We start from the raw sequence: 14,967 nt of genomic DNA on the forward strand, positions 1-14,967 counted from the left end.
ACAAACAACACGGCTGCTCAGAAAAACATGTTTATTTCCACATAAACATTATTTAAACGATACAAAAGGTTGGTATCAGTTGTCAGTCGTGTGTGTGTGTGTGTGTGTGTGTGTGTGTGTGTGTGTGTGTGTGTGTGTAGCAGTGAATGGCATTAACAGAAATAACCCAAAGAACAGTGTAATGCTGGTGGACAGGCTCTCCTCTCCCAGAGAGCGAGGCTCAAATTAAGACGTATTTAAAGGCTCAGGTGAGGCTCATCTAGCTGACGAGCCTCCAATCAGCACCTGCAGCAGATAATCAACCACAACCGCAGCACCGAGTGCACGGCGTCAAACTCCTCTTCACTCCGGACACATCAGCATCATGGTTGTAACTGTAAGACTGTATAACTGTAACTACTCCTAACATATTGTTAAATAACTGTCTCTGCTTCTGATCATTGTTTATTCAAGTGTAAACATATTGTACATGAAGTGATATAAATGTAAAAATATATTTAAGCACATTTCTGTTATTATAACATAAATCATTTTAATTTAGGGTTAAGAAACCCACATTACTCAAAGATCAAACTTAAAGAAAATATCATGAAACAAGTTATTACATTCACTTTGTTCAAAGACATTTTGTCACCTCTCTGCATCAAACACGTCAGCTACATCCTCACTGACAGTCCGCCTCTTATCAACACTGACAGATGTTGTATGTTGTATGTTGTATGATGTGTGATGTATCTGGTAGGAGCTCACGCTCACATACCTTTAGCCTTCACTGCTTCAATGCACCCTCTGAAAAACACTTTGCTGCATCTTTTTTGGCTGTAACTTTTGTAAATATATTCTGCAATCGCAGAATTCTTGGACAATTTGTTGCCGTGAGTGATAATAGTAATAATTGTGGTGTAACGGTTCATCACACACGTGAACCACGGATTAACTACACAGTTTACCTTCACCATCACAGAGTGAAATAACATTTCACTCACAAAGTTAAACGCCCATATGGAAAAACTGCTGTCTAGCGGCAGGATGCCGTCATTTCACGGGTCACAAAATCGCCATGCATTGTGGGAGATGTAGTTTATGGTCACTGTACACTGTAAAGCAGCATAGACTTTAATTCTAAGACGATCATAGGCCTTTTATATGGAAGACCAACGCCGACAGCAAAACAAAATAATTACAAAAAAAGATGAAAAGTTAGACTTCATAATAAAAATAGCCCCATGGGGGTTAGGGTGCTTCCATCTGTAACCATGACACTGACCAGATGTTTCCAGCTGCTGTTCAATGAAGGTTGTCAACTCAGTCTCATCGGTTTTATTCTTTCTACTCCAGAGCTGCTTCTGTGACTGTTGTGTTAAAGTATCTCATCATTTTGTGTTTTTTTGTGTGTTTTTTTGCTGGCGGATTCGCGGGCCTTGAGTTTGACACATGTGACTTCGTGTATGGGAGGAGGAGGGTCCCCCCCCCCATAAAAACAGGGTTCCCATCAGGAATCTCAACATGAAACGGGAAACGCAAATATTGGCAAACTACAAAGTCTATACTTTTTACTGTACTCACAAATTCTTAAACAGAACCCGGCCCAGTCAGTTTACCATTCTCCAATCTCTGATCTTCATCCTGCAACCCAGCAACCACAGCATCTGTAGAAGTAACTTTAAAAGTAGCAGAGAGAAAAACAGGAGACCAGGAACTGCACAGAAAACAGGAAGCATCAAGATTTTGAGTGCCAACAGGAAGTTGACCAGAGTAGCCAAACAAATGTAATGAGCATCACAAGCTCTGACCACTCTGAGTTCCCTCTGGAACTCCAGAGATGGTACTGGGGGGTGACCGTGGCTAAGTAGAGAGCAGGGCCGCCTTTCAATCAGAGGGTCGGTGGTTCGATCCCCAGCTCCTGCTCTACTAGTCTCATGTCATTGTGTCCTTGAGCAAGACACTTAACCCTAAAATTGCTCCCGTAGCTGCGTCTACGGTGTGTAGATAGATCCTGAATTGTAAGTCACTTTGGATAAAAGCATCTGATAAATGACTGTAATGTAATGTACTGAACCACAAAGGGCATGAAGCCAGATACCCCTCACTCCAACACAAGTAACCATTTGTAACACTCTTCCCATCATCAATGGTTAGATAAATACATATATCATGATGTGCAGTACTTTATTCATTTTACGTGTGTATCTTTTAACATTTCACATGATTGTCGGCTCGTCACATGAACTCTTTGAATGTTTCTGTCAGCAGATCGTTTGATTGTAAAGAATCAGAGTTTAAGAGGTGAACTTCAGTTTCAGGGCCTCATGAAACTTCAGGACGTCTTCCATGGAGTCAGTCGGCACCGTCTGCTCCACGACATGACGGACTCCGCTCTCTAAAACATGATAATACCGCTTCACCTCCTGCAGCTCACGCTGCAGCTGCTCCTCCACCTTCTGTCGCTCCTGGTGAGCCTCGCTCAGCTTCTTCTCGTACTTTGACTCCACAGATTTGATTCCTTCCTCCAGCTTCTTCTGGTAGAACTCTCTGAGCTCTTCCTCTCTCTGTCGCAGCATTGCCACCACCTCCTCGTAGGTCAAGTTGGAGTAACACTGTCCTCCGTTGGCACCGACCATCTCCTCCACCTTCTCCAGCAGATCCAGGACCTGTCCACGATCGTTGGCTTTGACGTTGTTGAAGACGTGATACCTGTTTCCCACCTTCTCCAGGATCTGCTGCAGCTCAGGTCCCACCTCCTCCATCAGCTGCCTGAAGTCTGACTGGACTTTATCTCCGTGGGTGAAGAGGACGATGGTGTGGTTCCAGGCATCCTGTCCAAAGATCTCCTCCACCTGCCTGACGGCGTCTCGTCCCTCGTCGGTGAAGGTCCCCACCTTGATGACCAGCAGGATGGCGTGGGGCCCCGGGGCCGACATGTTGACGCACTTTGAGATCTCTCTCTTCACCGTGTGCTCGGGTAACGAGGTGTCAAAGAGTCCAGGAGTGTCGACAACGGTCACCTGTCTGCCCGACACCTCGCCTGTCTACTTCAAGCAGCATCTGGTGACTGAGGAGAGAAAACATCTCAGGATCCAGCAGCTGATCACCAGTTTAAATGTTCTCCACCTGTTGTTGTTGTTGTTGTTGTTGTGTGTGTGTGTGTGTGTGTGTGTGTGTGTGTGTGTGTGTGTGTGTGTGTGTGTGTGTGTGTGTGTGTGTTACCTGAGGACTGGCTGACTGCTGCACTGAAGGCGTCTCTTCCCAGTATGGTGTTTCCACTGGAGCTCTTTCCTGCTCCAGTTTTCCCAACAAGAGCCAGCCTCATGTCTGACACACAGAACAGAACGAAGATGAGTTCAGAACTTTTAATGTGAACTTAATGTTGTTTTATATGATCATTTTAACGGAGTACCGGAACGCTGGAACAATGGAACGATAGAACGATGGAACAATAGAACTCTGGAACGATAGAACGATGGAACAATAGAACTCTGGAACAATAGAACGGTAGAACGATAGAACGATAGAACGATAGAACGATAGAGCAAGCTAGTAGCTTTGAAGAAAGCTATTAGTCCATTTGTAATATCTCCATTTGACCTTCTTGTTCTTAAGGTTACAGTTGAATGAGCTCTCATCCTATTCAAAGCCTTTATTAATAAGACAACCAGTAGAGAGGACAATAGTCTTTTTATTAGTGTTTGTTGTGTAGCTCCATCACATCACTGATCAAAAGGCTTTAATCACAGATCAACACTTTAAATAAGAATTTAAACTGGCGCCATCTTTTCTACAACTAAAGTAAAGTAACTGAATGAATCCATAAATAGCTACATTTAAACTCATGAACCCTGTCACAAACATTCACATGAATACTTTAATATTCATGTGAATAAACTGAGACTTTGGTAAACAAACATCATATCTCTAAAGAGTGTTTCAGACCTGGAGGGTGTTCCTTACTGCCTCTTCTTTCCCTCCATGTTTCTGTTCAGAGAACAAATCAATTCATTATTCAGAGACAATCAAATTAGCTGAACATCAACAGAGCTAATGCAAATAATGAATGAATGAATGAATGAATGAATGTACAGGTGTGACGTGATCACACCAGGTAACAGATGAATGTACCTGTACAGGTGTGACATCATCAGGGTTTTGCATATTTAACATTTAAAAAAAACTTCAAAAAATGTATTTATATTAATATATATATATATAATATATAATAATATAATATTCATATATATTATATACACACACACACACACACACACACACACACACACACACATATATATATATATATATATATATAATCTAATATATAATATATATTTAATCACAGAGTGACACTTTGTATAACATTAAAAACTGGCGCCATCTTTTCTACATCTAAAGTGAAAGTAACAGAATAAAAACATAAATAAAACATTTAAACTCATGAAGTCATAAACGTTTGATGACGTAGAATCAGGTCAATACCACATGAAAACTTTAATATTCATATTAATAAACAGACAAAGTAAATCAAAGTAAACTCTCTGGGTGTTTCTCTCTCCGCCATCTCATGTGGATCAACATGTTCAACTCTCATCAAGTGGAAAACTTTCACCCAACATAACATCTACTTCCGGTCTAAAAATAAAACACACGACAGCAGGTCTGTCAGAAATAGAAGAAAAATGAAAACAACAAACATATTTCAGAGGAAATCCAAACAAAAAGTAATCTGCTGTTGAGACACATCAATAAAATATCAGAACAAGCTTTCATCACAAATCTGAGAGAAAAAGACAAATCGGGGGATTTTATTTTGAAGGCCAGTTCAGGAAGCGGCGCAGCTGAATCTGAAGCGCTTTTATTATGAAATGTGCGAAAATACTTTATTATCTCCGGACTCTACAAACAGCAGCTGCTCTCAGGTTTGTGTCTGTATGTTTGTTTGTGTATTTGTTTGTTTATTTGTTTATTTGTTTTCTGTCTCTTTGTATTATTGAGTCTTTTTGGTTTTATAGAATACTTGATGTTACACCTGCTGTCATAATTCATATTTAAACTTGTTTATTTTCTGATGTAAAAGCTTGACTTCTGTCTGCAGCATGAACACATAAATATCCTTTAGTCTAAATTAAATGACCGTTTCTATGTTTGAAGTTCATAGTTTCACTTTTATTTTGTTGTCTTTCCTGTTGGTTCTTTGTCTTTTCAGACTTCCGTCTGTTAAAGGTGGAGAAGTAACAAATTACATCACAACTGATCAGACTCCATTTTGTTCCCATCAGACAGAAGTAATCTGAGCAGTATCAGCATGTTGATACACAGAATAACACAATATGTGAATCATTCTTCATGTAAATATCAATTTAATTAGTTTATCTCTTGAAGCTCTTTTCTCTGCATCAAGCAGCAGTAAATGTTGTGGTGTGACTTCATCTCAAACACATTAAACATTAGACATTAAGCATTCAACATTAAACATTAGACCTTAAACATTCGACATTAAACATTAAACATTAGACATTAAACATTAGACATTAAACATTAGACCTTAGACATTAAACATTAAACATTAGACATTAGACCTTAGACATTAAACATTAAACATTAAACATTAGACATTAGACCTTAGACATTAAACATTAAACATTAGACATTAAACATTAAACATTAGACCTTAGACCTTAGACATTAAACATTAAACATTAAACATTAGACCTTAGACATTAAACATTAGACATTAGACCTTAGACATTAAACATTAAACATTAAACATTAGACATTAGACATTAGACATTAAACATTAGACATTAAACATTAAACATTAGACATTAGACCTTAGACATTAAACATTAGACATTAAACATTAAACATTAGACATTAGACCTTAAACATTAAACATTCAACATTAAACATTAGACATTAGACCTTAGACATTAAACATTAAACATTAAACATTAGACATTAGACCTTAAACATTAAACATTAGACATTAGACCTTAAACATTAAACATTCAACATTAAACATTAGACATTAGACCTTAGACATTAAACATTAAACATTAAACATTAAACATTAGACCTTAGACATTAAACATTAAACATTAGACATTAGACCTTAGACATTAAACATTAAACATTAAACATTAGACATTAAACATTAGACATTAGACATTAAACATTAGACATTCAACATTAAACATTAGACATTAGACCTTAGACATTAAACATTAAACATTAAACATTAGACCTTAGACCTTAGACATTAAACATTAGACATTAAACATTAGACATTAGACATTAGACCTTAAACATTAAACATTCAACATTAAACATTAGACATTAAACATTAGACCTTAAACATTAAACATTCAACATTAAACATTAGACATTAAACATTAGACATTAAACATTAGACATTAGACCAGGGGTCACTAATAGGCGGACCGCGGTCTGGTTCCGGACCCAAACGCCGTTGTATGTGGACCCGTACCTAAAACCGATAGTTGATAATTAATACATTCTAACAGAGTGCTTTTATTTTTTACCGGCACAGCATTTCCAGCCTTTACGGCACTCGTGCACCGGTCCAGGAAACACACAGACCAATTACATGCGTTGTAAATCATATACTGTATGCGTATTCCTATAAGCGTCACAACTCCAGTCGGAGAAGTACGTGAGTTAGAGAAGTTATTTCACATAGTGTTCTCTAAGAAGAGACACGTGACCAGAGAGACCAGAGTCTTTATCCACGAATGAACAGACTCGTATATCTTCATTCTTTCTACAGGCAGATCAAAAGCAGTACGTCATATGTTCAGAGACCGTGGAGTGAGTTTAGAAGCGGTAATGTGAAGCGCCACTACGAGACAAAGCACACATCTTTTGAGCAAACGTAGCCACTCAAATCCGAAATGAAGGTACAAAAAATAAACGATCTAAGAGCCCAAAAAGATCAGAATCCTAAAACATGAACTCACCGTCCAACAATGATGTTAACAGAGAGGAATAGAGCTGAAACAAGTGGTAACAATAACCACAGATAAAGTCCCTGCACACTAATTTCTCTTTTTAGAAGAAATGAATATGGATATCGGGGCTTTTTTGATTAATTTTCTAAAATTAAGTACTTTATTTTAAGAGTCACATTTTTCAAAAGCTCACTGATATGTATTTCATGTTTTAATTTAGCCTACATCTTACTTAAGAGAACATTTATTTATTATTAAAGTATATATTATTTATAATTAATCAAGTTCAATTTGAAATCTGACAATAAATATTGTTTAGATATTATTCAATTGAACTTTCTTTATTTGATTTGACAGTCAGATGTTGACTACATACAGACGTTGATACAACTGTTGGCTACTTCAATATACATGGCACTAAATCACAGCGCAAGTTAGTTACATTATTTGGTGTTCCGGACCTTTGGATGAGGAAATTCTCTCCAACTGGACCTCGCTGAACTTTAATTGAATACCCCTGCATTAGACCTTAAACATTAGACATTAAACATTAGACATTAAACATTAGACCTTAAACATTAAACATTAAACATTAGACATTAAACATTAGACATTAGACATTAGACATTAAACATCAAAATTAAACATTAAACATTAAAATTAAACATTAGACATTAGACATTAGACATTAAACATTAAACATTAAACATTAGACATTAAACATTACACATTAGACATTAGACATTAGACCTTAAACATTAAACATTAAACATTAGACATTAGACATTAGACATTAGACATTAAACATTAGACATTAGACCTTAAACATTAAACATTAGACATTAGACATTAAACATTAAACATTAGACATTAAACATTAGACATTAAACATTAAACATTAGACATTAAACATTAGACATTAGACCTTAAACATTAGACATTAAACATTAGACATTAAACATTAGACATTAAACATTAGACATTAAACATTAAACATTAAACATTAGACATTAAACATTAGACATTAAACATTAGACATTAAACATTAAACATTAGACATTAAACATTAAACATTAGACATTAGACATTAGACATTAAACATTACACATTAGACATTAGACATTAAACATTAGACATTAAACATTAAACATTAGACATTAAACATTAGACATTAGACCTTAAACATTAGACATTAAACATTAGACATTAAACATTAGACATTAAACATTAGACATTAAACATTAAACATTAAACATTAGACATTAAACATTAGACATTAAACATTAGACATTAGACCTTAAACATTAAACATTAGACATTAAACATTAGACATTAAACATTACACATTAGACATTAGACATTAGACCTTAAACATTAAACATTAAACATTAGACATTAAACATTAGACATTAGACATTAGACATTAAACATCAAATTAAACATTAAACATTAGACATTAAACATTAGACATTAAACATTACACATTAGACATTAGACATTAGACCTTAAACATCAAAATTAAACATTAAACATTAAAATTAAGCATTAGACATTAGACATTAGACATTAAACATTAGACATTAGACCTTAAACATTAAACATTAGACATTAAACATTAAACATTAGACATTAAACATTAAACATTAGACATTAGACATTAAACATTACACATTAGACATTAGACATTAGACCTTAAACATTAAACATTAAACATTAGACATTAGACATTAGACATTAAACATTACACATTAGACATTAGACATTAGACCTTAAACATTAAACATTAGACATTAAACATTAAACATTAGACATTAGACATTAAACATTACACATTAGACATTAAACATTAGACATTAAACATTAGACATTAAACATTAGACCTTAAACATTAAACATTAAACATTAGACATTAAACATTAGACATTAGACATTAAACATCAAAATTAAACATTAAACATTAAAATTAAGCATTAGACATTAGACATTAGACATTAAACATTAGACATTAGACCTTAAACATTAAACATTAGACATTAAACATTAAACATTAGACATTAAACATTAAACATTAGACATTAGACATTAAACATTACACATTAGACATTAGACATTAGACCTTAAACATTAAACATTAAACATTAGACATTAGACATTACACATTAAACATTACACATTAGACATTAGACATTAGACCTTAAACATTAAACATTAGACATTAAACATTAAACATTAGACATTAGACATTAGACATTAAACATTACACATTAGACATTAAACATTAGACATTAAACATTAGACATTAAACATTAGACATTAAACATTAGACCTTAAACATTAAACATTAAACATTAAACATTAAACATTAGACATTAAACATTAGACATTAGACCTTAAACATTAAACATTAAACATTAGACATTAAACATTACACATTAGACATTAGACATTAGACCTTAAACATTAAACATTAAACATTAGACATTAAACATTAGACGTTAGACATTAGACATTAAACATCAAAATTAAACATTAAACATTAGACATTAAACATTACACATTAGACATTAGACATTAGACCTTAAACATTAAACATTAAACATTAGACATTAAACATTAGACATTAGACATTAGACATTAAACATCAAAATTAAACATTAAACATTAAAATTAAGCATTAGACATTAGACATTAGACATTAAACATTAGACATTAGACCTTAAACATTAAACATTAGACATTAAACATTAAACATTAGACATTAAACATTAAACATTAGACATTAGACATTAGACATTAAACATTACACATTAGACATTAGACATTAGACATTAGACCTTAAACATTAAACATTCAACATTCAACATTAGACATTAGACATTAGACATTAAACATTACACATTACACATTAGACATTAGACCTTAAACATTAAACATTCAACATTAAACATTAAACATTGGACATTAGACTCAGGGTCACATGTGACGGGCCATTTAGATGTAGTGATCACATTCTACCACCACTCTAACACATTCAGATATTTGGGCTACTATCTATTAGTGTGACATTGTTCCTCACCATGAGCATCATGTCTATTTCATACTTTGTATGGATGAGCTTGTTAACAGCTGTCATGTTAAAGAACGTACAGGACGACTAAACACAAAACTCACCAGCAACATTCAGTCTGTACCCGACCGATCTGCTCCCACTAATGATGGACTCTTTCTTTCACGTTTTGTCCAGCAGGTTTTGTGTCCCTCAAACATGGATCCAGGTCTCACCATCGTCCTTCTGGGAAACTCAGGAGTTGGTAAAAGTGCTTCAGGAAACACCATCCTGGGACGACCAGCTTTTGAGTCAAAACGGTCCTTCATATCGGTGACAAAACAAATCTCTGAGGCCACTGAAACTGTGTTTGAGAAACAGATCTCAGTGATCGACACTCCAGGAATATTAGGATCTGAGGGGGAGGTTCAGACACAGTGTCAGGACCTCCTGAAGTCCTCTAGACCTTGTTTGTTCCTGGTGGTGGTTAAAATAGATCGCTTCACCATCGAGCAGAAGAACACTGTGGAGAAAGCTATCAGAGCCGTCGGAGATCAGGACTTCAACAAGTGTTACCTGCTCTTCACAGGAGGAGATTACTTAAACAACCAGTCGCTAGATGATTTCATCAACGAGGATCCAGAAGGTCCACTTCCACCACTTGTTGAAAGGTTTGCAGGGAGACATCATGTGTTCAACAATGAAAATGGAGGACCAGAACAAGTCAGAGAGCTGCTGGTGAAGTCAGGCCACCTCAGAATCAGTGAGTAACATTTAAACCACCAATCAGAGGAAGTGTTGCATGTCTCTAAAAATATCTCTAACAAGACCAGAACAGAGACAAGTCAAACAAGACCAGAACAGAGACACGTCTAACAAGACCAGAACAGAGACAAGTCTAACAAGACCAGAACAGAGACACATCTAACAAGACCAGAACAGAGACAAGTCTAACAAGACCAGAACAGAGACACATCTAACAAGACCAGAACAGAGACAAGTCTAACAAGACCAGAACAGAGACACATCTAACAAGACCAGAACAGAGACAAGTCTAACAAGACCAGAACAGAGACAAGTCTAACAAGACCAGAACAGAAACAAGTCTAACAAGACCAGAACAGAGACAAGTCCTTTGTCTGATGCAATTAGGAGATCATTAGTTATTTTTACCAGAGCTGTCTCTGTGCTATGATGCTTTCTAAATCCTGACTGAAAATCCTGAAATAAACTATGGTTACGTAGAAAGTCACACAACTGATTCAAAACTGCTTTCTCAAGGATCTTAGAGAGGAAGGGAGGGTTAGAGATCAGTCTATAGTTAGCCAACAACTCTGGATCCAGAGTGGGCTTCTTAAGAAGAGGTTTAATTATAGCTACTTTGAAGGACTTTGGTAAATGGCCTGCTAGTAAAGACAGGTTGATCATATCTAGTAAAGACGTGCTAACTAACGTTCTTGAAAGACTAAGAACCAGGCTTTTAATGAGTTATAGTATAGTTTAGGTTTAGGGTTTATGATTATCTGATATTACATCATTTTCTAATACAGCTTTAGATGATCTGATATTTAAGAGTCCACATTGAATTATCCTATTTTGTTGCACTGTTGCGTTGGTGTTAACTTGGATTGGGTTATTTTGTTTAACTCCTCGACTGTTTACTTTTGATTTAATTAATTTAAGTGGCCGTGGGGCAGACACAGTCTCTATAGGGTTTTGGGTGGGTAACTGCTCTAATGGAAGTTTAGAGAAGTGTGTAAGACTGACACTCTGCTTCCTAGTCTGAACTCTGGGTTGTTGTGGATTAGATCCACCAAGAAACTGGATCAGATTTGCAGAAATGAGATCTGCTCCATCCAAAGTGGGATGAATGCAGTCACTCCTAAGCAGACCAGGTTTTCCCCAGAAAGTCTGCCAGTTATTTATGAAGCCCACATTGTTTGCTGGACAGCACCACGACAACCAGCGGTGGAACGATGACATGCGGCTAAACATGTCATCATTGGTCAGGTTCGGGAGGGGGCCAGAGAAAATGCCGACATGGTTTTTGCGTATGTACACACCGATTCCACATTAACTTTAGTGATCTCCGAGTGGTGCAATTGGCTGCCATTAACGCCAACGTGAATAACAATCTTACTGTATTTATGCTTATCCTTAGCCAGCAGTTTTAATTAGGACTCAATGTCTTGAAACGTGAATTAGTTCAATTAAACCGTGTGCTTCTGCTTAGACTTATGCTTCCTCCGGACAGTCACCCGGCTGCTCGGGGGACGGCTATACCTGAGTCTTTATACCTGACACTCTCACCAGGCTCAGGTGTGTCCCATCAGCTGACGAGCAACAACTTGAAAGACAGAAAGAGACAAACAGGACACAGACCTCTAGTGGAAGGGAGGGGTCGTCACACGAGCAAGAGAGAGCAGGAGAGGTAAAGCTAATGTACAGTAGCTAATGTACAGTAGCTAACGTTAGCTAACGTTAGCAGTCCAACAACCATGTTATTAGCCTGATGTGTTCTTGCTCACTGACCACAGTTTGTTTGGATCAACTCTGATTTGACCCTCTCTGTAGTCAATGTGTGATAGACATTATTAGCCTTTGATTGGTGTAAATCAGAACAGGTTTGTACTGGTTGAGTTCCATGTTGAAAACACAGGAACACAGATTTTTTTCTGCACCACATGAACTACTTCCATCCAGCCGCTGCTCTGAAACTCCTATTGACCTTTTAAACTGTTAACCCCTCATGTTCACTGTATGTGTGTCAGTCTCTGGGTTAAACGTGTTTCACTGACATGTTCCCATGTTGCAGACTGTAGTAATGAGAAGGTAAACTCATCTGTTTTTAAATGTTTTCTTTCTTCCAGCTGGTGTCTCCAAAGAAAGGAGGATCGTTCTGCTCGGTCTACCTGGAGCTGGAAAAAGTTCATCAGGCAACACCATCCTGGGATCAGATAAGTTCAAATCAGGCTGTGGCTTTGATTCAGTCAGTACTAAGACTGTTTCTCAGTCAGCCATCGTGGAGGGTTGTAAGGTCACAGTGGTCGACACTCCAGGATTCACTGATAAAGTTCTGACTCCTGAACAGCTGTACCTGGAGATCATGAAGATGACGGTAACAGCCAGTCCTGGACCACATGCCTTCGTCTTTGTGGTCAGAATAGGCAGACTCACCAATGCTGACATCCAACTGTTTGAGCTGCTTCCAAAACTGTTCAACAGTGATGCTTTGAGGTACTCCATGATCCTTTTCACTTATGGAGACGAGCTGAAGGACCAGAATGTGGATTTGATCCAGTCCAACCCTCAGGTGTCAGATCTGGTCTCCTTGTGTGGTGGTAGATACTGTGTGTTTGACAACAGAGCAAAAACAAACAGAGAGCAGGTTAGAACCTTCCTGAGTAAAGTAGATGAGATGGTCACAGCCAACGGTGGACAACACTTCACCAACGACACGTTCAAGATGGCTGAGACGGTCTTAGATACAGTAAAGAAACGGTTCTTCAACTTGAAAGACAAAGCAAAGAACTTGATAGACAAAGCATGGGAAATCTATATACCTGATTTAATGAATTCAGTAGGTCGGGAAGGAGTAGGAGCAGTAGTAGGAGCATTAATAGGAGCAGTAATAGGAGGAGTAGTAGGGGGTGTAGTAGGAAGAGTAGCAGGGGCAGCAGCAGGAATAGGTATAGGAGCAGTAGCAGGAGCATTAGTCGGAGCAGGAGCAGGAGCAGTAGTAGGAGCAGGAGCAGGAGCAGGACCAGAACCAGGACCAGGACTAGGAGCAGAACCAGTGGGAACAGGAGCAGGATCAGGATCAGGATCAGCAGCCATAATAGAAAAAGTCATGAAACAAAAGAAACAGTGATACAGTTGATCTCTCAATGAAGACCACTGACCTTTAGAACATCCTGACACGTTCAAACTCAAACCAGGTTCTCATTGGTCTCTCTTATATGAAGACCAGCAGGTGTCAGGTGTATTTTTAAGTAAAAATTTGTTGTGCAAAACATAACCATATTATTCTCAAGTAAAAACGTTAGTGAGTCTATAGTCACGTGACCCGTTAGTGAGTCTATAGTCACGTGACTCCCACCGTTATGTCCCAGGATTGTTCTGCTCTCATCTGTTTACATGTGTTCAGTTGTATTGATCATCAGAAGACTCGTGTGAGTTAATGACTTGATCTTTATGAGTTTATTGTTTTTGTCCTCTGACCTGTTTTTACAATCAGCTGCACTGTGAGAAAGTTCTGCTTCATCATTTAAAACTCACTGTTCACATAAATTCATATGACTATGAATTTGTTTCTCATGTATTTACAAGTTGTTTATTTGAGCTTCTACTGAAAATGAATGGTCCGTTTGGATCAATAAATAAATGCTCAGCTTTTAGACATTTATGTTAATTAACAGTTTGTTTTATCTAAAATCACTTTGGCTCATTTGTTAAAATGTTTAACATGAACCTTTTATTTTCTGTCTTTTTGTTTGAATAAATAATGATGTAATCAGATTCTAAATGTCAGATGTTGATTATTGATCATTAAATTGGATGAAATCTGACATTTTCTCACTTTGACGACGTTTCCGATTTATTATACTAGTAATTCAATAACATATAAAACTAAAAGTGTTTAACTTTGTATTATGTTTGTTCAACATTATTCTGATATATTGATAATCTGCTGTTCACTTTGTTTGTAAAATACTATGTTTTTAACAAATAAACAGAAGTGTGTATCTACTTTTTTATTAAATTGTTTGATTTTAAAGAATTGAGGTTTTAAAGATTATTTTAAGGTTTATTTGTTAGTGCAACAAACCTTAACATTATGATTAAAACATAGGAAGAATAAAACTACATAAAGTACTTGAAATGAAAGAAAACATTAAACACAGAGAGATGTACACATTTGAAATGTTGTTTAAGCGTAAATAGAGAAGCGGTAGTTCAGGA

General features: G+C 36.4%; 2 protein-coding genes across 2 annotated transcripts; one reads left to right on the forward strand and one right to left on the reverse strand.

The window, feature by feature from the left end:
- Positions 1 to 2,252: 2,252 nt before the first annotated feature.
- Positions 2,253 to 3,311, reverse strand: LOC137871496 (GTPase IMAP family member 7-like). Its single transcript, XM_068709326.1, is given in 2 exon segments — positions 2,253 to 3,052; positions 3,208 to 3,311. Coding segments are annotated over 2 exon segments (876 nt in total). The 5' UTR covers position 3,311; the 3' UTR covers positions 2,253 to 2,279.
- A 1,564-nt stretch (positions 3,312 to 4,875) lies between these two features.
- Positions 4,876 to 14,715, forward strand: LOC137871481 (GTPase IMAP family member 8-like). Its single transcript, XM_068709305.1, has 3 exons — positions 4,876 to 4,910; positions 10,204 to 10,768; positions 12,876 to 14,715. Exons 2-3 carry the CDS (start codon positions 10,225 to 10,227, stop codon positions 13,874 to 13,876), a joined length of 1,545 nt encoding a protein of 514 aa, XP_068565406.1. The 5' UTR covers positions 4,876 to 4,910; positions 10,204 to 10,224; the 3' UTR covers positions 13,877 to 14,715.
- Positions 14,716 to 14,967: the final 252 nt, after the last annotated feature.

This window comes from Cebidichthys violaceus, unplaced genomic scaffold (genome assembly GCF_023349555.1).
Source record: "Cebidichthys violaceus isolate CVI_PGR_0920_01 unplaced genomic scaffold, fCebVio1.0.p SCAF_142, whole genome shotgun sequence".
NCBI lineage: Eukaryota > Metazoa > Chordata > Actinopteri > Perciformes > Stichaeidae > Cebidichthys > Cebidichthys violaceus.